General features: G+C 38.8%; 1 protein-coding gene across 5 annotated transcripts in view; it reads left to right on the plus strand.

The window, feature by feature from the left end:
• The window catches only part of grn (GATA binding protein grain), a 93,248-nt gene that overhangs the window by 10,023 nt on the left and 58,968 nt on the right, over nucleotides 1-24,257 (plus strand). For 4 of the 5 annotated variants that reach the window (XM_028311376.1, XM_028311391.1, XM_028311383.1 and 1 more), the window contains exon 3: nucleotides 23,049-23,591. In XM_028311376.1, the coding sequence (XP_028167177.1) occupies nucleotides 23,049-23,591 (543 nt within the window). The remainder of the gene's footprint in view (nucleotides 1-23,048; nucleotides 23,592-24,257) is intronic. The other variant, XM_028311406.1, reaches the window with a different exon arrangement.

The following is a 24,257-nucleotide window of genomic DNA, read 5'->3' on the forward strand; positions in this document are numbered from 1 at the left end:
GTTACGTATGTAGTTTATGTGCGTGCCGCGCGGCGGGCTCGGGCTTGGCTCGTAAGCTCTGTTATCGTGTAGTCGGCTCAGCGTAGCTTCTTGTCGTTCTGATTATATCGGGATCTGGTAAACTCATCGGCCGCCACACGGAGGCCTCTCGATTAGGTTACTTACACATAAAATTATGTGATACACCGATCCGTGTGGACTGATAACTGTGTAAAAATATGAATTGGCTTTCAACTCGTTTGGTACGACTTTGTTATTACACGGTCGCCCAACTGTTTATGAAAACATAAAGTTTTAGTGCGGTCTATCTGGGTTCGTGAATGTTTTTTCTTTGTTTTACCGCGGATTTTGCGGTGTCAAGGAGTTGTAAAAAGTATTTTAAACGTTGGTACTTGGAAATAAAGTGGGTACGATGACGGGGCGGATCGTTTTCGCGTCGGTCGTTTTACGAGCGTCCGCGGCATCTGCCTGAAGTGCGTTACCTGCCTAGTTTATTAAATATAATGCAAAACGTGTCTTACATACAACACTGTTATCCTCTGATAATTAGACGTTTATTTTGGAATATAAAAAAATAATGATCTCTTTTGAAGTTTGCTGAACGTTAAGTTTATTTGCATTTAAAGGATGCTGACTTGGTCATGTGCGCTCAGTGCGGTCACAAAAAGGCTTTACATATAAAATAACATTTAGGAATTATAACTAAGTTTTGGTATACAAAATACAGGCATTCTTGGAATAAGGGTTTAGGGGCTTAGCCATAAACCTTGTTAGCTTTAAAATGACAGCTAGGTTGCCATGGCGACGGCCGTGTAATTTGATAGGGTCGCATTTGAGTCTTCTCCTTATTTACGACCTTGTGATGCGATTGATGACGTGGCCTCCATTATTTATGTCCACCCGATCGGACCTTACTGACTTTTATATTTAACTTCTGTAATATTACACCTATAGTCCATCGGAATACTTTACATTTGAATTTTATTATTGGTCATGCAGGTGTATTGGTTTTATTCATCCATCCACCGATATCAATGACGTCAGATGTAGGCAAATCACATTAGGGCTGAGTTGCACCATCTTACTCTCTTTGACAAACGTCAAAAATCTGTCAATCTCCATACAAAAAGTATCAGTTATTGTTATTGTCACAGTTAAATTATGGTGATGCAACTCAGCCTAAAACTTCGTCATCATCATCATCATTTCAGCCATAGGACGTCCATTGCTGAACATAGGCCTCCTTGGTAGCGTGCGTAACCGCTTGGTAGCGGCCTGCGTCCAGCGCTTCCCTGCTACCTTTACGATGTCGTCGGTCCACCTTGTAGGTTAGGTGGACGTCCCACGCTGCGTTCACGAAATCCGAAAGGAAATCCGTAAACGAACTAAAGTCGCTGACATAGCCCGACGAATTAGCAAGCTTAAGTGGCAATGGGCAGGGCACATAGTACGCAGAACTGACGGAATCTGGAATGGAGGTTCTGGAATGGAGGCCGCGTACCGGAAAACGCAGCCTAAAACTTATCTCATTAAAATTTGTCCTAAGCGGGACTCGAACCCGCGACCACTGGTGTTATAGTCCGCTAAGCACACCACTAGACCATGCAACCATTAAAATTAAATGGAGTTGTCATTTAATTATCTCGGATGGAAGTTATTTACCTTTTCATTAAGTATTGTTTAAACTTTGCTACAAAAATCTTGTAAGTAGGAACATAAACCATAATTGAATAATATTATTAGTATTTAATTCAAATCGCAGAATTGTTGAAGATAAAATGAATATGCATTTATGGAAATGGACTTATTGATTCAATATTGGTAATAAATTGAACTCTACAATATTAATTTACAATGCCTACGATATGATAATAAATATACGTTATGGAAGTGACAATTGTTCAATAAATGAACTTTTTATTCATATTTCCATCATTGTTATGGTAATTATAGTGCTTTAAGTTAGTAGAAGTAGTTTATAGACTACTAAAATAATATAGGCTTGTTATAACAAGCTAGAGCAAACGTATAAAAATAATATAAATCATGAATGCAAAATACAAAATAAATAACGTAGAGTGATAAATGTTTTAATTTACGAATAACAATCCAGCTCAATTGTTTTTAGTCGATAGTTAATTAATTACTAGACAAAACAAAAACTAAGCGTTTACTATAAGCAGCCAGACAATAATTGAAAAGGTAGAGTTCTAATAAACTATTAGACTGTTGTTTTAATATATATGTACAGTCCGCCGTAATATTAGACCATACATTTATGTTGCAAAAATAAATAAAAAAATTAAAATGCTGCAGTGTTTAGCTTGATGTACCGTCGTTTGTACTCTGTACTATGAGGGCAAAAATCATCAATTTTTACAACTTATGTATTTTTTTTAATAATGAGAACGGATACTTTTTAAATGACATTCAATTTAAATCAAATAAAAAATGCAACGTAGTTAGCTGTTTCATCCTTAATGATAATTATCATAACCTTGATTATAATCTATTGGTTCTTCAGAATGTTTCTCTCATATCGTGTAGCTTTGCGACTCTACCACGCTCCGCCGAGCGCAAGGCGGCGATCGCAACAAAACAAACGCATTATTCAATACAGCCACGTCCTGTATCGGCTGCTCATCGCCCATTTCACACCTATTGAGCAATGACACACGTGGGCCATTCCTATCACCTCGCCACACCTCAACAACAAACCATAACACCTTGCAATAAAACACAAAATCACGCAACAAACCAAAAGCAATAGGCGTGATCGTTATACGTTACTTTAAATTATTGGAAGTGTACTTATGCAATTTTAAGTACAGATCTATTGAACGGCAAATGTATTATAGATGTCTGTTTTTTGCGGCCGCCTGCGGATCGCACGGTTGAATTTTTGTCTAGATACTTATCTAATTGTTTGAGTGGCTTCTACTAACGTTCCATTGGCGGTGGATTCCAATTTGATTTGTGGGTTTAGCTAAAGACATACTTATTGCTTTGTTTCGCAAGCGAATATTGTTAGTATGCCAAAGGTTTATTAACGTACCAAGCATGTAACATTGAAGTACAAAAACAAGAAAAGTTAAATTTAATTTAGCAATCTCAGTGTCGAAATTTTATAAATTCGATGGTCACATTATACTTACCAAAATATGAGGCTCACTATACCATATGAATGGGTTAGGCATAAGGTATATCTAAAGAACTACACGATGCCGCCAGACAGACGCTCATTTGTTTTTTGCCCCTTAACACAAGTTTACGTCACAAGAGGGGGGAAATGAGAGTTTTTCAATTACCCACCGCTTCCTGCGGTTAAATAAATGAATGTGACAGTGTCTGGTTCATCACAGCCCCACTTAATAAGCTCTGCATTCGTTTTGCTATTCAGCCAGCATATTGTCATTCTCTTTGCTTTTACTTTACAGTTGATTGAAGTTATTAAAGAGTTATTAATAACTGGTTTCTTAGTAACCTTGATGATATTTGTTAGAATTTTATATAGAAGTTGTAATACAGGTTTACACATAGCTTTTCAATGCTCAGTTGAAACAAAAAACAATCACCATTAAGTTTCTGTAACATATTATTACTAACATTACCCGTTGTTCTTTTTAGAGCCACAACTCTAGTGCTCGAGCGCGGTTAATTATTTTCGCCACACAATTAACCACTGCACCGTATTATTTAATGACAATGAATATGAAAATGCGTGCATTTGCCAAACGCAGCAACGCGCACGCATGAAACGCACACACGCGTACGCGTTGGGATGCGTGCATTTGGAAGTGTGCGTGCGATGCCGGCCGCTGATTGGTGCAATTAGCGACGGGGGGCGGGGCCGGCTGCGCACGCGGCGACATCTCCACCCAGACGCACACCGCAATGGCTAGGGCTTGAATAACTGGGACCTGATTACCGGTATTTTCGGTTTTAAATTGCAATTTAAACAGCTAATATTTATTATAATAGCCTCGATTTGGTTAAGGTGTGCTGCGGTGTGATGGCGATAAGCTGAAAATTACTAAGGATTGATTATAATTTTTGGAAAATATTTTAAAAATCGAATTGCTAATGACATTCTTCTGGAACATCCCAACTAATATTATAAATGCGAAAGTAACTCTGTCTGTCTGTCTGTCTGTCTGTCTGTCTGTTACGCTTTCCCGCTTAAACCTCGCAACCGATTTTGATGAAATTTGGCATAGAGATAGTTTGAGTCCCGGGAAAGAACATAGGATAGTTTTTATCCCGGTTTTTGAAACAGGGACGCGCGCGATAAAGTTTTTCTGTGACAGACAAAATTCCACGCGGGCGAAGCCGCGGGCGGAAAGCTAGTTATTACATAAGGGCGGAACGAAATTTGAATCTGCATTCCTTCAATTTGTGATGTTATCAACGCTTTTCGTGGCACTAACCGGTAAATGATTTCAAAAATTGTATCAAAAACCATTATCGCAGCCCTAAGAATACTTAGCGTATAAAAATAATATAACCATGAACAGTTAATTATTTTTGCTTCTGAGCAAATTACACTAAACTATGTCGCCTGCGCATGGCTTAATGGCCGTTTTCTCATCTTTTTATTTTCACTTGATGTAGTTGGAAGTTTCACGATTCGCTTAGTTCTTTGTATCATGTGTCTAGTTAGCGAGAGGTTATTTTTTGTAAATAATACCTCAGAGAACCATGCATATTACTGACTAAGTGGTAGAGATAAATAATGGGATGGGATGGGAAATACTTTAAACGCTTGTGATACTTTATTTATAACCGCATAAGGTCCATATTCAACGAGCAATGCTTGGGTATTGTATACTGTTCGCAGGAGAATACACACGCGACGGGACGCCGAATCGCGTCTGGAAAGTTGAGCAGTAATCCATTTCCGCGTCAGAGACACGCCGTTTCAATTTATCGATACAAAACTGTCTAACTATCTCACAATTTGTCCGTGAACGTAAAATTTAGCGACCGATCGGTTTTTAAATGCACAGGAAAAAATATATTTCACACTAATTGGGAAAGCAAACAAAACATGAAAACACATTACTTAAAATGAAAAATAGCAAACGATGCCAATTACAAGTGTCCAATTTAGGCAAGTCGACCTAACAATTAATTAATTTATCGCGGCGGATCGTAAAAAGGAAGGTTTATTTATTATTATTTAAGAAATTGAACTGTTTGTAGGTTGGTTTTTTGAAGGTTAGGTCAGGTCTAACCAGATTTAAATCTAAAAAAAGACATCATCAATTTGAGTCCTTTCTATAATTTCTTTGTGTGTCTGGTAGGGCCTTAGTTAGATAGTTGCAAGCAGTGCATGGTGTAGAGTCAAGTTAACTTAATTGCAGTGCTTAGTAAAGTAACATTAATATCTTAATTGACCGATGATTTATTTGTACAATTTATACGGCTAAGTTTATAGCCTACCTACCCATAGTGCAGTTTGTTGGAAACGCCAGGCATTAGAATTTTTATTTAGTCAAAGTATAAGTTTTATACTTAGGATACAATTTGCAAGTAAAAAGCTGATACAGGATGAAATATTTTAAAATATTATTAAAATTTATAATTTTTACATTTATGTTCTCCCTTTTAACAAGCCACTTCAAGTATCTAACTACACTAGGTTTATAAACATTAATTTTAATTTTTTGCGAGACTGGTGCCTGAGGTATGTTCTGTAAAAACCTGTATCGCATTAATAATATTCTAACTAAAATTTTACATGCCGAACAACATTTGTACATATCAAAACAGTAAGTCATTGAACAGGTCGTCAAACAGTCATATCAGAACAGTAAGCCATGGAATAGGCTGTCAAGCCCTATCATTAGGTAAGTACGAGTCACAATGAGCAATTAAACCGTCTTCATAGGTGAAGGGGTCCAGGTGATTGTCTTAGCCACCATTGCGTCAGTTTGAAACTCTTTTAAGTGGCCGCCTGTTAAATGTATTGTGACGGCTAATAAACGCCGCTCTGATGAATAACGGCCCACTTGACTTAATTAATCGTGAAGTGCTTCTGCTGGTGTACTGACTTTCGATTTTTCTATACTCACGACTGTAATGCTCGCCGAGGTATCATACGTTAAAAAATAAACACTTTTTTGAGAATAAAAAGCTCGTAAAGAAGCATCGTGGGAGTTTTAGAGCCGATTCTTCGGTGGACATTGAAAGAGCGGAATTTTAAACAAAAATATACGGAACAAATGTCGGAATTTTTAACTATTTGAATCTTACATTTTGTTACCGTAAAGTACGGTATGTCCTACCGTACTGAATAATCCGTTTATTAAACGGTAATGAATTATCCGTTTCGTATAAACGTCACAGCGTCGAAATAAGCAAACATCAATAAAATTTATTAGATCTAATTGAGCACGGACATGATGGCAAATAATTATTGTACATAAACGGTTACTAGTCACGATACCGACTGCATACGTTTATCGTATCGATTGAGCGAACAGCGACCAGTTCCGTAGAGCAGTGTGTCGGTTACAATTACAAATATCGATTGTGGCGAGCACGAACAACTAGGTGGAACAGAACCAACGCTTAGTTTTATTGCCGGTCTTTGCCGCTGTTCCAACTTTGCCCTCTGCATCGATCGTATTGCCTCTAAGCACGGGACGAGTTGACCCAATTACTTAACTTTTTAATTGCCCGACGTTGGCCAAACATTTGTTGTCCGATTTTCTGCCTCCCAATAATCCGGGCTAATTAACATTTGAAGTTGCTTACGTCATGACATTGTAGTTAATACGGCGGGCACACGAGTTCCCAGCGAGTTTTTTTCTAATCGTTCATTATTAGGCTTGCTATAAAAAAGGTCCCCGGTCGAGTGCACCGACGCCCGCTCACTAAAGAACTTAATGTATTCATTTTGCTTTTGTATCTTTCGCGTGATTAACTTTGATTGATTGCATCCAAATATTGATATTTGATATTAAAATCTGGCGACCGGCGCGTGTGAGGGAGACGAAGTCAAATGACAATAAGATTAAGCGAATCGGCGAGTTATTTTTTGTCACTATTTGCATATTGAATAGTGAGGGGTCTAATGTGTTCGGAAGCGAGCCTGTGATGTATGAATGTTCTTTTGCAACATTTGTTGTTTATTTTTCATAAGCAGCATGACTGTACTTGTTAGTGTACGTCACTCTGTGGTCACGAAATCGAATATTTGTTGTTTAATTACCGTCTCAGTCCAATTTGGAGGTAGGTGAGGGTGTAGGGTCTTTCCGGACGGTTGCCCAGCTGAAAGTGATGCGCGGCGAGCGTGATGGATGGCGCTGCGCGGACGCAGGCACGCGGCTCAGCCGTGTACCCATCTCCTAACATACCTCCACTAACTCTATATTAGAACTCTTATAACGTTTCAAATAAGGTTGACAATAGAACATTTTAATGATCACAAAATAACTCGATTCTGACCTAGTGTAGATGAGTCGGTGGTTTTGTCACGATTTGTCATATCGAGATGCGGTTACGGAATAGCTATAGCTTCAGACTAAGCAGAAGTTATGACAAAAATGTCGTGGGAACGGCCGTTGAACTGAACCCGGTTTTGTTCCTAATTGATTGATGTTGGTATCGATATCGATACATGCATACAATAGAACTCTAGAAAGTATGAGTCTCTACATAGCAGTGTCCGAAATGTTGTTTTTAGGAATTTTAAATGTATTAGGAACGTATATACATGCTCAATATTCAATAACAAGGATTGAATTGCACATCTATTAATTTTATTAACATCTAAGAAATATTTGTTTGTTTTAGAAAAACGTGTTCAGTTTATCATGTTTTAAATGAACAATGTATAATGATGAATGTAACATGAAAACAAGTAATTACTAATAATGTGCTAAAACTAATTGGCAAAAGAAATCTTGAAAGTTAATTATTCTATTCAATGATTTATTTAAGTGGCATTTTGTTTGTAAAATATGGCGATTTCGTGTTGCGTTTTCGCGCTAGACGTTTTCTTCAGAGCGCTAAGTTAACCACGATTTATATTTTCATTAGCACCGTAATTTTTAGTTTAAAACATTGAGGGCAGAGGGCGTCGGCGCCGCCCGTGGAAGCCTATTTTCGCAGCACATTACCGAGAATGAATGATTTCCTGGCGGCCCATGATTTATGCCGCGTACTGCCGTATATGTAGGGTGGTCACAATTCGTTAGGTTTATAGGAAAGTCTTCTCATTGTTTGAGGAAATCTTGCGAGACCACGACACAAGTAGATCTTATAAAGAGGAGAATTCAAATTGAGCTTAAATTTTTCAGGAAATTAATTCATGATTAATGGATGTAAATCTGAAGTTTTAATCTCTCCGTGGTTTACTTGCATAGATGAACATGATTTTTTAATTTATAACCGCTTATTGAAAAACAAGATTAACTTTTTTAAAGTAGGTAGTAGGTACTCATTACCACTTCGAATAAATCTTACACAACAGCAACAAGCACCAATGAAAATGGTCACAATAACACATTAATTGTAGACATTCCGCGAGATTTACCTTCAGCTTGGTCACCCTAAATATAGGCTACCGCCAACGACATAGAGCTATTACGGAGCCGCGTGAAGAATGGACACTCCATTGTGTAAAGAAATTGTTGCATTTGTCTTTCTTTGTTACCTACTCTCCCGCGATGCTATCGCCGCCACTACTGTTGCTATCAAACTTCTATCAGCTTCTGAAGGGCACCTTAGTTTGCCAATTTGTTTTGCATGCTAATTGTATGTTTTTTATGTGATTGGGAGTGCAATGACCTGTCTATAGAATTCGTATCACGGCAAATTAATTAAAAAAAAAAACGTGATTGAACGTTATTTATTGCCCTTTGTTACTGACAATTAAACTACGCAATCAATCGTGATTATGACTATTTTAGAGTTACTTTATTTTTTAAATACCTTTTGTTTAACAAAATAAAATAACTCTATTATAAACTTGAATACTTTTCCAACTTACTCCTTATTTGTAACCTGACAATACTTTTAAAACTGAAAAGACATATTATGAATTTTCATATTATAATTTAATTCAAATGATACTTCTGTACATAAATAACCTTTGTCATGTTAGGGACGTGTGTCCGTTTGCCCTCCGCGTTTGCTACCAAAATGTATTTAAATTAACTGAATTAAAACACAGGACGCATTTAGTCGAAGCAAATGGCTTGCCCTGGACAAAGACAAGTTAATGAGCTAAAGGATCTCTGTTTGTGGCATACCTCTTTATTAATGCATTTGATACTTTGTTTTTGGGTCCGGACAGGCCTTTTGTCTAACGACAGAATTGTATAGCAACAAATTATGTAGTACAAAGAATCGAATGGATATTCTGTTTTTCTCTCTGAACTATCCGAACGTATGTATACAAAAGTTATCCCTCAGCAATATTTTTTTTAAATTAATTAATTTAATTTTCTTATTTCACCTAGAATAACTCTTTAGTTATTTTACTCTAGAAGGGTATATTATCTTAATTGTACTAATACTTGACATGTAGATAGGTATCAACTAATAACACTAAAATAATAATTAATTCCTAAGGGCAAAGTAATATAAGTCACATATTATTCTCTCATGTATATGTATGTCATAGATAGATCTTTTAATACAAAACAAATAAAGTAAGTTAAGTGTGAGGTGCTCTGACATAAACGCCTTTTGTGTCACTATATTTGGTCATAATGCCCGCAGTGTTTTATACTATACTGAACAAATCGCGTTATCCACAATGCACCTGCGAGTTACGATAGGGTTGCCACATGTTGGATTAACAAATAAAAAAGCTAAGATAAAGAGTTAAGCTTTTATAAGCTTCGACGTATAAGGTAGAGTCGAGTTTTTCCGATGCCCTTTTCATAAGAAGTGGTGAATGAATAAGTATCGTCACTATTAACTAGTGTACGTCAGTCATATTGATTAATTCAATATGCTCTCCTACTTATACAATCATTTCATCACTAACTAAATAATGATACTCGATATCGATATCAAGTAGTAGAGACACAAAAAGTGGGAGTTTTGTCATGGAATCTTCTTGAAAAAATTCATGAAAAAATCTAAGAAATCAGCCAAGAAATACTTGTTTGTCTCTATTATTTTGCGTGGGTATCGACTTCAGTATTAAACTAAAACTATACTGGTAAACTTTAGTACCTATCATGGGAATACATAGTACCTATATGTACTTAAAATAAATAGATAATATAATAATATGTAATATTTTGTGTCTATTAATAAATAAATATATCTTGGCAACCCTGTGCTCACTGCGCAAGGCGTAACAAGCCGTGTGCGCGGATAATAAGTGGATATAGTTTACGGTTCTGCGCGGGCGCACAAAATAACCGTCATCAGGCCGGTGCAGGTGCCCTTGGTGCAGTTAGGCGCCGGGTGCATTGATTCTCTGCGATTTGACGATGCGATTTTGTCTGGCGATCACATTATTGTGACCTGCACCACTCAAAACATTGCACAGGTTTTTTGATCCCGATTTTTTCGATACAACATATCTGTCATGCACCTGTCATGTAAAGTATCCAACCTTTTCTTACTGATCTAAATAAAATAACGAAATAATATTTCAAAATAATGACACTCTTTATACGTAGATAGTAAGAAAACGTTCTAACATAGAAAATCTTTTCCTGTATTTACTCATATTTAAAAACATTTTGAAGAATAATAGTAAAAAGCACTACAAAATTCATCTTAGTTAAGCAATCCACTGTTCTAATAATGTCTGTATACGTATGATTTTAGATAAGTCATTCGCCGATAAATAAAAGCAATCATTATTACACGTACACGACTGTTACCGAACGAAAAATAAGTGTAATCGTAGATTGGATTGCATACCCTTTGTGTAATGGGCATAGTGAGAGGACAGACACAATATCGATCACGCTGCGCAAGCGTCGACCACGATCTGTCACCTCGCAGCAGTTACATCGATTAAAACGTCCGCTAAGTAAGCAATAATGCGGCTGATTTATTATATTAGATTACGATGTTACGCGAAAGCCGTCCCCATGGGCCATGACGATAATTAATTTCCTTAAGATTAAGCCAACTCTATTTGCGATAGGGCAAAATAAAAGAGCGCTAGCGTGAAGTCGCTGGCAGTTATTTTTAATTTCTGTCTTATGCTATCTTTGCAGTCAGTGTGTATTTGGATTATAAAGTGTACTTTTGAAATTCCTTGCATACCCTATTAGATAATTAATTAAACACCTGAAAATGCAATAACTACAAAGTTATGTGACCTTTTAAATATATTATTTTGACTCTATATTTTCCTATATTTAATTTTAACTAACATTTTATGACAATACAAGTTCGTAGCATTTTTATGTCATATCATGTAATAAAAAATGTTTTAATTTAATCGTTAAACGGTAATGCTTTATTATGGACGTAATTGAAATAGATTATTACTTTATAAACCACGTAACCAAATCACTGAAGCTTAAACGAGTATGTAGATACAACTATTATTTAATTATTTAATAACAAAACGGGGCCATCTTGCGTCCACTCACAAAATACAGCAATTAAAACTAGTAATTTAATTTTAACTACTGATTTTAACTCTACAATTTAGGTGGCATACGCTACAGGAGCATTTATATGATTATTATATAAAATGTTCGCATGTATTACCATTTTTAAATAATGTTTGCACATTGTAACAGATTGTGTTACATTTTATGATATTTTGCACGTTTACTGCCTGTAGCTATTAGGCAATGTCGAATTATTTAAGCAGGCATTAAAACTAAACTAGTTTTGAGGTTACAATTTGTTCGATTAATTGAACGTGAGTCAAACTTATTGAGCTGATGGCTAGTGAGAGGTGTTAAAAAGGTAAGCAGGACTAATCCAAATGGATAGAAGAGATTAGTGGTTGGTAACTAAAGGTCAGTTACTTCACTGGTCATGTACGGATTAAGCTATACCTCGTTGACGATCCGTGAACGGATTAGACTCTGCGTGACCAGGGATGGACTAAGGAATACTAGTTTAAAAGATTAGCTAGCTATAAATAATCAAGTTATATTAAAGCAAATCCCAAGACACAAATGATTATATTTATAATTGAGTAAGAATATAATATGACTGTACTTGATTTGTAAACTTCTGATTTAAACTAAAAGATAGAAACTATTAATAAACGAATAACACGAGTGTTGATTATTTTTAACATAAACTAAGAATAAAATTAATCAAAAAATATATTTTTTACAAACTAAACATAGTTAATCCAGTAACAGTCGATATAAAATGCGGAACGAATGTTAATCATGTACTTAACAAGTTTTTTCTATATTGTTGAACATTATTTTGAATTATGTGATAGAATTTCTTGTTGGTTGGTCAAAGGACCGGCAGATCGCGTGCTGTGTCTTGCTTGGGTTAACATGTTGATAATTGAAATCATGCTTTTTACTAATTTAATTAAATATTCAACAATTTAATACCTCCGCGCTGCTTCCCGATGATTGGCTGATTGTATACAGATACAAAATAAATGTTATAAAATACGATTTGTATGAAAATTAAAATATTTAAAATGAAGATATCAATTTTCTGACTTCACCATACCATTTATATGATCATGTTAACATAGGCTAGTGTCGGCTCATATACCCATTTACCTAACACCCTGTATAGTACCTACTCGTTATTTGTTAAAACAAATTACGTATGTCGTAGCTTGTTTGTATCAAAAGGATTGTTGTAACGATCAAAATAACAAATTAATTGAATAAAACAAGTCATTGCTTTCGTTATTTTTGCAAGCGAAAAATAATTTATTTAACATTCAAAGCGTGACTCTAACTAGGTTTAAAACTTTTAAATTAAGAATAACTTTTTATTTTTTGAAGCTATTCAAAAGGTTACAATTTATAATGTTTAACTGGAGGTTACAATGGTTACTACTACGAGTACTACTGGTGCCTATGCCGAACAAAAGGTCGAACAATACATAGTAGAATTACATTTATCGTGTAGGAATATCATTAGCGTCCGATATGACATTATCCTGCTTTCGCCTCCGAGATTTAATTTACCATGTAGTACCCCTGTACGACAACCCAATCCGCACACAATATTCAGCGCAGTAGTAGTAAAAAACAAAAGAGCGGGCAACCCCACCCCTACCACGCTGTGGGCTCGGTGTCCGAGCGGTCTCATTCCTTTGTGCGCACGCGCAACGANATAATAAATAGCGCAGACGAATGGCCTTGAAATTAATCACGCTGCGGCCAGATTTACTATCAAGTACACAAACCATAGATCGCGATCGCTGTAGTTATCTATGCGCATTCACGATAAATATCAAAGGTTGAAACAAAGCTACAAGGGTACTTACGTAGATTTAAGTATTTCTGTTAAATTTATCAACGACTATTCTAGCTTCGTTTCGTGAAAATTGTCTGAATACTTACGGAGCCATTGATAGACAAAAAAGTATAATTTTCTGTTCTACTATCAGATGCTTGCTTACTTCGGAATTTGTCAGATGGTGAAATCGAGACGTCCGATATTGTACGAAATATGGTAAAATCTGTTGACAATGTTGTCCTTGTGCCACATTTGGCAAAAGTTTCAATGTTCCATACATTCTGTATATCAAAACGCAGGTTCGGATCCCTCCCTGTCATCGCCGCCATCGTATTTTTCTCCCGATACCGTAATGCGCAAGTCACGAGCGGTTATGTAAGCAAGCTGCCGACCGGCCGTCATTATAGGAATTACTGCAGGAACACTCCGTCTCTCGCCCACTGTCAAGATTGTGGGGTCAGACAGACCCCGGAACGTTGGCCAACCTAACCAACTTGTAATTTCGCCATTCCTATAACCCAATAAATCGCTGCTTGTAAAACAATTTCCGATGAAAACCGTAGAGAAGCTGTTGCCTAGATCACGCCTAATGATAGGCATCGTGACCGACCTGAGGTTATTAATTATGGTAATGATCGTCTGCGTATTGTGCTCGTGTGGCCAATTCAGGATTATGTGATGTGTAGGCATTTGTTAAGTTTCTAGACGACCTTTGCTTAGACACATGATGATTTAATAATGCTTGCTTTGTAAAGATGTTTTTAAAGAACAACTTGTGGAAAAATGTAGGTACCATAAGACTTAAATCCATTTTCAATTGATTTTATTTATAGTATATTTTTCGTAGTTTATCTTTATTAGTGGACGGCGAGGGTTTTAAAAAGAAGTTTTCTTATCTATCACGTATTGGCACAGATATATTTTCGAGTAGTTTATCGTTATCGTATACATTTAGTGAATCTTCACGCAGTAAAAAATCAGTTCCAGTTGTTTGTAATCAATTCATACGTAATTATCAATAAATAGAGCCATCTAAGATAGCAGATTTTGGAATTATTATACAACTTTATTGAATAGGTTTAATTGTTATTTGTTCATTTACACCACAAATACATCATACATATTCCTGGTAACGTAACTATGATTTAATACGACCACAGAAACCGCGTTGTATGTAAATTAGCTATAGCGTTGGTGGGCTCAAATCAGAATGCAATATGATATAAAAGACAATCGACAAACGATGTTAGTGCTTTTTCTTTTTATTTATCTGTCATACCGCTCGATTAACTGATCGCAACTAGTCCATTTGAACACGACTGTCAAGTCAGTGTGGTGGAAATTTCCTTGTCAGCTGCGCGTACGCTGCGGGCATAGCAAAGAGCGGCGGCTTTGATCGGGTGAATCACAAGTGTAGCGTGGCATACCGACTGCCCTGCGGTCTTGCCATCTTCCGGATTTAAAATTTTATCCTCATTGTTTTGGCCGAAAGTACGTACTGTAACATGAGGTCAATGATCTTGAATGGAATAGAATAAACTAGCACGTTGGCCAGATACAAATATGGGCAGTTGGCGGTAGTATTCGTTGACTTCTTTGCGTCTCTAGCTGGCTTTAGTAATTTACATAGGCATTTAGTATGCAGATGAACTCAAACTACTTGGAATCATTGTCTATTAGCATATTTCTTATTCAGCGAAGACTGTACCTAAATAATATAAATCAATAACCAATAACAGTGTGAGCTTCCTTCCTGCACAGTCGGAAACGTATTGGGACGATGGAACAATGAGATTTTATTAAAATGCAATAAACAATAAAATTCGTGTCCGGACATTAGTGATGATAAGTTATTCTCCAAACGCCACTTAATGAGAAGTGATGGGTTCGTAAGAAAATAAAAATACAATGTACCCACCCCGGGTTCCAACGAGCTGCCTCGATTTCGTATGCGGGGCGCATGCGTTGAAATTTCATGTCCCGTATGCAAAGAAATTTCTTACGACTCTGTTATGGTCGACGGAATCGTAACGTCCAACAATTATTGTTAACATTATGACAACGAGTTTTTGATTAGATATTCATTGGGCATGAGAATGGAGCGCCACCTAGGAGATTACTTTTACGTTAGTGATATGGAGACTTTTGATCTTATCTAGCTTCTACATACTCGTAGAAAGATGATAGTTTACGACTACTTATAAACTTTTGCATACGTTTTCTTCTTAAAGATAATACTAGGTCAGGGATGGCGAACCTTTATGTTTGAACGTGCCACTATTTAAAAAAAATAGAAGTAGTCATAGACACGTGCCATTAAATTAACACCTAATGCTATCAAGTGGCACCACTGTTGAGTGTCACGACCTTATTCTACAGTGGCACTAACTGATGACAGCAAATACGATAGCTCATAATCAAAACACATTATTTACTATTGAATTACTGAATTTGTAATTGGTGGCGTGCCCAAAATATTATGTCGCGTGCCATCATTGGCACGCGTGCCATTGGTTCGCCAACCCTGTACTAGGTATTCAAAATGTGGACTCTTATTACGTACCTACACATAATGACTTTCAATCATTTTCTATGAAGTGATTAGGGATTGCTTTTGCGTTCCATCAGCATCCTAAAAAGTCCCAACCAGTTTGCACAGGTGAATTTACATTAAATACATTGCGATAAAAACTAAAATGTAGAGTTTTAAAATATTGCTAAACCTTTTTACCGTTTTATTGCATTTGAATTCAAATGCTAAGTACCATATTGCTTCGTGACAACCCAAGACTGGCCGAAGGGCTCTCATGCATAGAATCAAACTCAAATCAAAAGTCACTTGGCATCCGCATGTGCAATTCAATGTTCCCGCAGAATTTATTCCCAGCATTCTATACATTTCGGCTGGCATACATGAATATTCGCGCTCGCTTCGTGCCCGAATTTTGGCAAAAAACTGGCAATTGGTAGCCGCAAACATCTCAATACCTACGTCATAACACTGAACAATGGAGCGATTTACACAAAATATAAATAGTTTAGCATAATTGCCGACGCTTGCTTCCAATTTAATTGGAATCCTTTAATTTGATGGTGCTTTTTATCGGGAGATATTATGCTTCATTGTCGGCTGATGTTTATTATTGAAATATCGGTTTTTAATTTTATAACTCGAGCTTTTTGAAGATCAAATATATCACAAGCTTCCAATTCCAATTATTGCTTGCTGACTGTCATATACATCATCATATGAAGATACAGAATGACAGACAATTCAGCCGTACTAGTACCGTACCTACAAAGCTAAGTATGTAAACATAGTTGCTTATTACGTTAGGTTGTTTGTTAGACACATTATACATCACTAATTTGCTGGCCTCTATCTAGTCTTGAATTTTGGCACTACCATAACTCATCTCACACTGTAATGGCTGCGTTTATAATTGTAATCGATCCGGGTGGAGCACATGAATCAGACACCCACGACGATTCCCCAACTGGTCGGTTAATCCGACACGAGCGTCGTAACGATGACTGACAATGTCAGGTTCCAGTTTGTCAATTAAAAAATGATGATTCAAAAAACTATTTTCGAATTCTAATTATTATCCAAATGTATGGGATATTACATGTGAAATAGAATCTGAACAAAATCATTAGGCTTCGTTTGATTGGTTGAACATTACCTCATTGAATTAATCGATACATTTTACGTTACAAAAACAAAAAGGCGTTCTTTGTGCTAGCATCGATGCCTCTTTTCCATTCCACCGATAAGAAATACTCGTACGTTAACAGATTAACCAACCGTTAGTATAAATAATTCAAATGTAGGTCTCCAGTTTAGTGAAAAAGTTTAATGTTCTGGCACACTTGCATGCGCGATGCTCATTCTAGCAGAGCGCTTTCGCTTCGTTCGCTTACATAACGCTAAGCTACATCGGTTTAATTAAATTAGCAATGCTTAGTCCGAATATCTGCGGCTCTGCTATTTCGAAAAGCCGTTAGCTGCAGCTGTCGGTGCTGCAGACAGCTTTTCCGATGCCCGGTTTAGCTCATTCCGAAACTAGTTCCGAGAATTGAAGGATTTGGTAATACGATTTGATGATGACTGTTGCCTAGATATTGCTTAATGATAATTACATAGTAGGTGTTCTACGAGGTAAGCTATCAGGCTTTTGGTCAAAAATGTTGATACATACTTTGAATATCTTCTATGCTCTACCTACGCTTCTCTCGATAACAGGCGTCTTTAGTATTTGTACAAGTTCATCAGCATTTTTATCTTACATGTTTAGTGGATCATTTAGTTTAGATATTTACTTACACATTTTAACATTAAGATAAGAAAATACCTCGTATTATTTGGAAAAAGAGATACAGATTAACGGTTTGATTTTCGAAGTCGCCGATTATTCCAAGTCAATACAAAACTAGTTGTTATTCCAGCCACCGCACGGCACCCACGGTAGCCACCCGTGACAATAAGAATCGTAATATAAAACATTATAATCCAATCAGAAGTAACATTGGCCGCCCAAGAGCGCGTTTACCATTCCGAGCGCGGAGAATCGTAAAGTATTTTTGGATGTACCTACACTAACGTCAATTTAAAAAAAAACGACCACTCTTATTTCCTATGCGATAAGCATCACAATCGAGCTACAAATGTCAAGTGTGATATGCACTGCATTGTAGAACTCTAAAGAATTAGTAAATGGCCGGTGCAAGACACACACGTCGAGTCTCAAAGACATTGTTCTAGGAATATTTGACCGTTTCAATTTGCGATTTAAATTGCTCCTACTTCATGTATTTGCTTCATATTTAAATAATGTAGAGTTGAGTATTTTAGAAACTTAGCTAAAGATAAGTCTATTTCTTAATTTTAAATTTTAACTGTTTTGTTCTGTTCGTGCATTATGATGGAAATCCATTCGCGAGCGCGATAAGGTAATATTGAGGTCAATCGTTAGCCCTTCACCAATATAAAATATTGCATCTCATTTACGAGGTTGTTTCAAAATAAAAGTATAAATGCAATGTTGTTGATAGGAAGTGATTCATTTCAAGTGTGAGAACTGTCAGAGTTGCGCAAGCGCTACACTGCACCGAATTTCAATTTGCATGCTTTTATAACGAGCAGTGCAATGAATATGGCGGGATATCCGCCTAATTAGCAAGATATTCGCCTCCGTTTGCGCGCTCCGCTTTATATTGCTTCTTTAATACGCCAATTTTATACCTAAACCCACACTCGTAAATCGTAATGCAACGACTTTCGTGAACCATATTAAGGCCGCATAAAAAGCTCCGAAGGAATTTCGACTTGCATAATAATCCCACGTTAAAAGCGTTTATATTTGAATACATTAGGCTTTAATGGCGAGATCGCTGTGACTTCTATTACTATAGGATATAAGGAAGACCGGCTTCATTCATAGAAGTCGAGGTGACGCAATCCCGCGTGTTGAGGACACGTTGACTTCGCGAACGTTTGGCTTGCCTTCGACGACGGCCGGTCGCAAAGCAAAAAGGTGGTATACAAACACTTTAAAAGCAAACCAGCGTTGCAGCGTTAGGTACCTAAAATACTCTGCGTCGATACGACGATCAATAAATTAAAATTAATTCGGCGTGCGAACGGCGAGATCCGATACGCGATACCGACGCCTACATTTATCATTCGCTAACACGTCGGACATTTCACAGGGGACGCGTGTCGGGGGAATGTAATCTTTATATTCATAGCTGTAGAGGTTACGGGCTCGCGGATGATTGAGCACGTAATGATCCACCGCGGGAACAAAGGATAACACGTCTAAAGACAATGAGTGGAAGGGATAAGTTGGCGTACGTTGCGTTGTAAAGGCGTCGACACACGCGCGGGCACGCAGCGCGCATGCGGATGCTGATGTCACGGCGCGCAAATAAACGCGGCAGACTGGGCGACGCTGGACGCCTGACCTTGGCGAGGTCCAGCCAATTTCTCACGATGTACCCTCAGCCTTTCCACTGGATATGTTACCTCTAATTTATTGCCTACGAGCCATACTCATGGCAAGAAGCATCTATTCAGGCAGGTATGCAAGTAGCCTTTATCTCAGAAAAGTTTTCTCCGCAAAAACTGTTTCAATTTGCTTCGTCTTCTAAAGTCGATAAGTATTGAAGAAGAGTAAAATATCCGAAGACTACACCCTGTTTCGATGTGTCCCTACCATTCGATATGACTAATGAAGAGAGTCGCCAAGTAAATATTTCACGAAAATATTTGACGACTATTCCGAGGGGTGCTGAGAAAATGTGGTGAAGCTCAACCAGCGAATGTTGTTACAAATTTTATTGGGGGGGAATAATTTTAACTGTCGCCGGAAGACGTCATGCTGCGAACGGCATGCCCACGTTTATTACGTACATATGCATCAGTTACCAGTCCCAAAAGGGGCAATTTTCGCCGCTAGCTAAGGAACAAAAAGGTGGGAGCTCACTTTCGGTGTAACCACGCCTTGCATTGTGGGTATGTGAGGAATAAGTGTAGGGCGGACATTTGGGAGTGTGTTATTTGACGTCCAAGTTTATGGAAAGACGTAATCGGCGTATTAAGAAATGCCTTTTCGTTTGTCAAGCCCAAATGTTTACCTTTATGTCAAGTTATTCCGGGCAAAAAATTCGTCGAAAGATGGTAGACTTTTTTGACTAAATTATGACACTTCAATGTCCTCATTTATTTTTTGTCAATTGAAAATTTATTGCATTTAATTTATTTGGCAGCTGTCTTTTTCAATGTAAATCTAAAAAAGTACGAAAAAGGGGTTGTGAAACCGTTACAAAGAGTAAACAAGACGGGTGTAGCGGTGTATCGTCAATTTTACAACACTAGCAGTGCCCTGTGGCGCGCCTGATGATAAGATCTCGAGCTGCATCTGCCGGGGGTGCCTCATAGGGGCCTGGGATCCATTCCGGGGCTTTGTTTCTTCACTGTGAGAAATTGCGGAAGCCTTTACACAATCTTCTTGACACTCAACCACTATTACTGACAAAACCAATCAAAGCGACCTTTATTTCCGAAAGCTTCGTTAATAATGTAGATCCAATGATAACGTTTTGACGAATCCTAATTCAATTTCCGTCGTATTTAATTTACCACCGAACACATTATAGTTCTTGTTTTCTATTAGCCCCGGTGCTTGTAAAACACGAAATCCCCAAACAATCAGGGCTTAGCGGCACACAAACGACATATCTAGTACAATGGCCGAAACTTGCAGCCCTCTAATGAATAAAAAGCGCCGGTGGTCGGCTGGTACTATTGAACCGATGGACGAAAGAGTTGGCTATCGTTTTTGTGTTGATGTTTGCGATTGTCGTTCGTTGGTAGTTGATTTCGGGGCTCGTGGTAGCGGGGCAGGTAGGGCATGTGGCGAGATGGTGCGATAACAGGAATTATTCATACGCGCGTTATCGGTCTGCCATCGCGGGGGCTATTGTGAACGCGGCCTAATGCGCGAGGGGTGGCTCCCGCTCGCAGACGCTGTCACAGCGCTGTGTGCGCGGCCTAATGTGTCCAGCTCGATTGATTATTGTTTTATTTCGTGTTGGTTACTGACCAGCCGGTAGTAAGTCTTTTATCAATCCGATCTGTAACCCTTGATCTATCAAGGTAAAATACACTACCAAAAATAGTTCTTTCATTTTACTATGTATTTTATCTTACAGTCGGATTACTGTCGTAAAAGTTGCTGTGTCTCTAGATAGTGTAGGGATGGTAACAGTAAGGGGTCCCGATTTAGAATCAAGATCGAACGTAGACAACTCTACAGGTCCTAAGTCTTTTCATATCGACAACCTTGATCGTTTTCATTTCCCGAAGAGTCTTATATTTTGGATCCAGTTTAGCATCTCATATGACTAAATCAGTTTTCGGCAGTGGTCCTCTTGCTAGATTCTTCCAGCTGGTTCCTCTAAGCCGGGTCGCAATACGGGTGCTGCGATAAGATCGGCTATCTGGTCTACGATCGCCACCTGGACGGTGCGGGCTAAACCCACGTATCCACACGTGTATTGTGTTGTGACGGATATTTTTGTGTCGTATCGATAATCGTTTACGTTTGTTTATGGATTGCGATTCCAGATTACATCGAGGCTGCTATTTCACGTAAACTTGTGGGCGGAATTCACTGTTTGTAATTGCTGTGGAAGGTGTATATGAATAATGATTCGATTGGGTTTACGAATTCTTGAATGTTTGTGGTTTTTGATATTTGGTATTGAAATTCTTTATAAATTGTAGATATCGTGTTACTTGACATTCAAAATTGCCAGATTACGTTCAGTAGTTTACAGTAAAGTCACGTAATTTTCATTACCATTTCATTCTCAATAGATTTCTCTACCTACTCTCACAAAGTGGAGTAAGTAGGTAACAAGGTACTATGACGACTAGATAGATACACGTCTACTTGAATACCTATTATCTAGTTATTATAGGTTGAAACTAAGGAAGTTCAAGAGATAAGAGATTTCAAAAGCCAATTCTTTTCATGACATAACAGTAAGATACGTAATCTAGATTACTAGAAGCACATAATTATTTATTTATTACCCACCCGGCGTTCAAGCAATTCTTATATTGACGTTCCCACAGCGATTCCGCGCTGTTAAATCGGAATCCAATCTAATAAACCGTAGGTTTAGTGCAAGTTCACTGCTAACTTGTTATTAGCACCCGCAGAGCCCCGCAGGACCCCGCAGGACCCCAGCCCGAGGGATGCCAGCCAATCGCACCACCCAACGACACCATTAACACACACACCCTACCCCACGTACATATGTTAGCTTTCACTTTAAATAATAATTGTCGAATGCAGTTCGGGGAATTAAAAAGGGGAGCGAGGATGCCCAGTACATATACTCGCAATTGTCTGAAATACGCACAGACATTCTTATTTATTTATTACTATTAACATTCAACCCCATAACAATAAAATTGTAGAACACTTTTATATTTCACAAAACAAATCCGTTGAGTAATAAAATGTGCTATGTAAATCACAACACACATTAATACGGTAACCAAACAAATCAACGTAGTGTATCATCAAAACTGACACTGCTATGCACATAATTAATGAAATTTCCAGCTGGCCTACTATTTTAATTGCCTGGTGTTGTGACATGGCACTTTTGAAACATTTCGGAAAAGAGCGGCCTTTTGTTCACGGACGCAACCGACATCCGAGGAATAACAAGCCATTATATGTTTATCAAATACGCATTAGACCGCCTGTATCCAAGGCTATTACAGTATTCCGGGATGAAGATGTCGTGTGAAAGAGCGGTGGTTAGATAAAATGATATTAATTTAGACAACCGCAGGCGTGGCTACAAAACGCCTTCAAATTGTCCCTCTAATGATGGCGTTTCGATGTTTCGGACTCGCGCTACAATGACTCGCGTATCAGCAGATCTCCGTCAACTATGATAATGGTCATTTAAACGCTCGTAAACTTTAAGAGGCTCAGGGAATCAAATGACACTAATGTCATCGCCGTTATGAATACGAAAAGTTTTACGGTATCATTAAAATTCATGGTTACGGAATCCGGCATGGTGCTCTGATTTCGAAAACTGTTTCGGTTTTAATTACCTTTTTATGTTTGCAGGTCGGACGCTGAGCGGCGGCAGCGGGCAGGTGTGCCGGCCGCACTTCCACACGCCGCTGCACCCGTGGCTGGAGTCGAAGGCGCTGGGCGGCGGCGCGTGGGGCGGCGGCTTCCAGCAGGACGCCGCGCCCTCGGACAAGCCGCTGTCCCCGGCGCAGCACCACCACCCGCACCCCCTGTTCTCCTTCCCGCCGACGCCGCCCAAGGACTCCACGCCGGACTCCGTGGCGGCGGCCACGCTCGGCCAGCAGGACTACCAGGCGGCCGTCGCGCACGCCACCGCCATGAGCGTCGCCTTCATGCAGCAGCAGCAGGAGCTGCCGCTGTGCGGCGACGTCAAACCTATGATGGGCGCGCCCCCCTCGAAGCAACGCGAAGGTGCGCAGCCGGACTCGTGTCCCCAGGAGTCGAGCCAGCCCTCCGGGGAGTACAACGCGCAGTACAACGCCGCCGGCGGCGACTACTACAACTACCAGGGGAAAGGGTTTAGTGGGGCGCAGCAGCAGAGCAAGCCGCGCCCGAACAAGACGCGAACTAGCGCCGGTGAGTCCGCGGGACCCGCACTGCACCGCTCTCGCTGCACCGGCACTCACGCGACGCTTATCCGATCACGCCACCAGCGCTTCCCGAACACGGCCTCTCGCACGAGCCCAGGACAATAACACCACCGACCACCACCAGAACGTCCATTCTAACAGCTTTCACTCCGATCCATCCGGCTAATCAGTTAATAAATCAAATGCGCCGAGAGCCTTTCGAGGCTTGTTAATCAAAGCCTTTACAAAAAGGCTGCCACGATAGTCAGTGCGTAATTAGAATCTCAGTGCCAGTTGTCTCATCGACAATCGCGATTTATTAATTCGATAAACGAAGCGAGATTAATATTTCATTTGGTGTTTCCAAATGGCATTGTCGAATAATTGCAGCCGGGACGGTGCGATGTGGTCGGATAAGCGTGGTCCTTGCACGGGGGTTGTGGCGCCACACGTTCTCTATCTGTTCACGGCATCGCTCCGTTACTGTTCTGGGCTTGGGATGGTTTCAATGTTAACTACCGCTTATAACTAACCGCTATTCCGATTGGTGAAGGTGTTACTAACGATTTATTATTGACTATTTTACAGTTGACGTCCCTCGGCGAGATAAATCTATTTGTACGTCCCGTTTATCTTATAATAGGATTTTGTTTTAAGTAAATGTCCGAGTCGG

Source organism: Ostrinia furnacalis, unplaced genomic scaffold (genome assembly GCF_004193835.3).
Source record: "Ostrinia furnacalis isolate ACB-3 unplaced genomic scaffold, ASM419383v2 OfSCF0219, whole genome shotgun sequence".
NCBI classification, from domain to species: domain Eukaryota; kingdom Metazoa; phylum Arthropoda; class Insecta; order Lepidoptera; family Crambidae; genus Ostrinia; species Ostrinia furnacalis.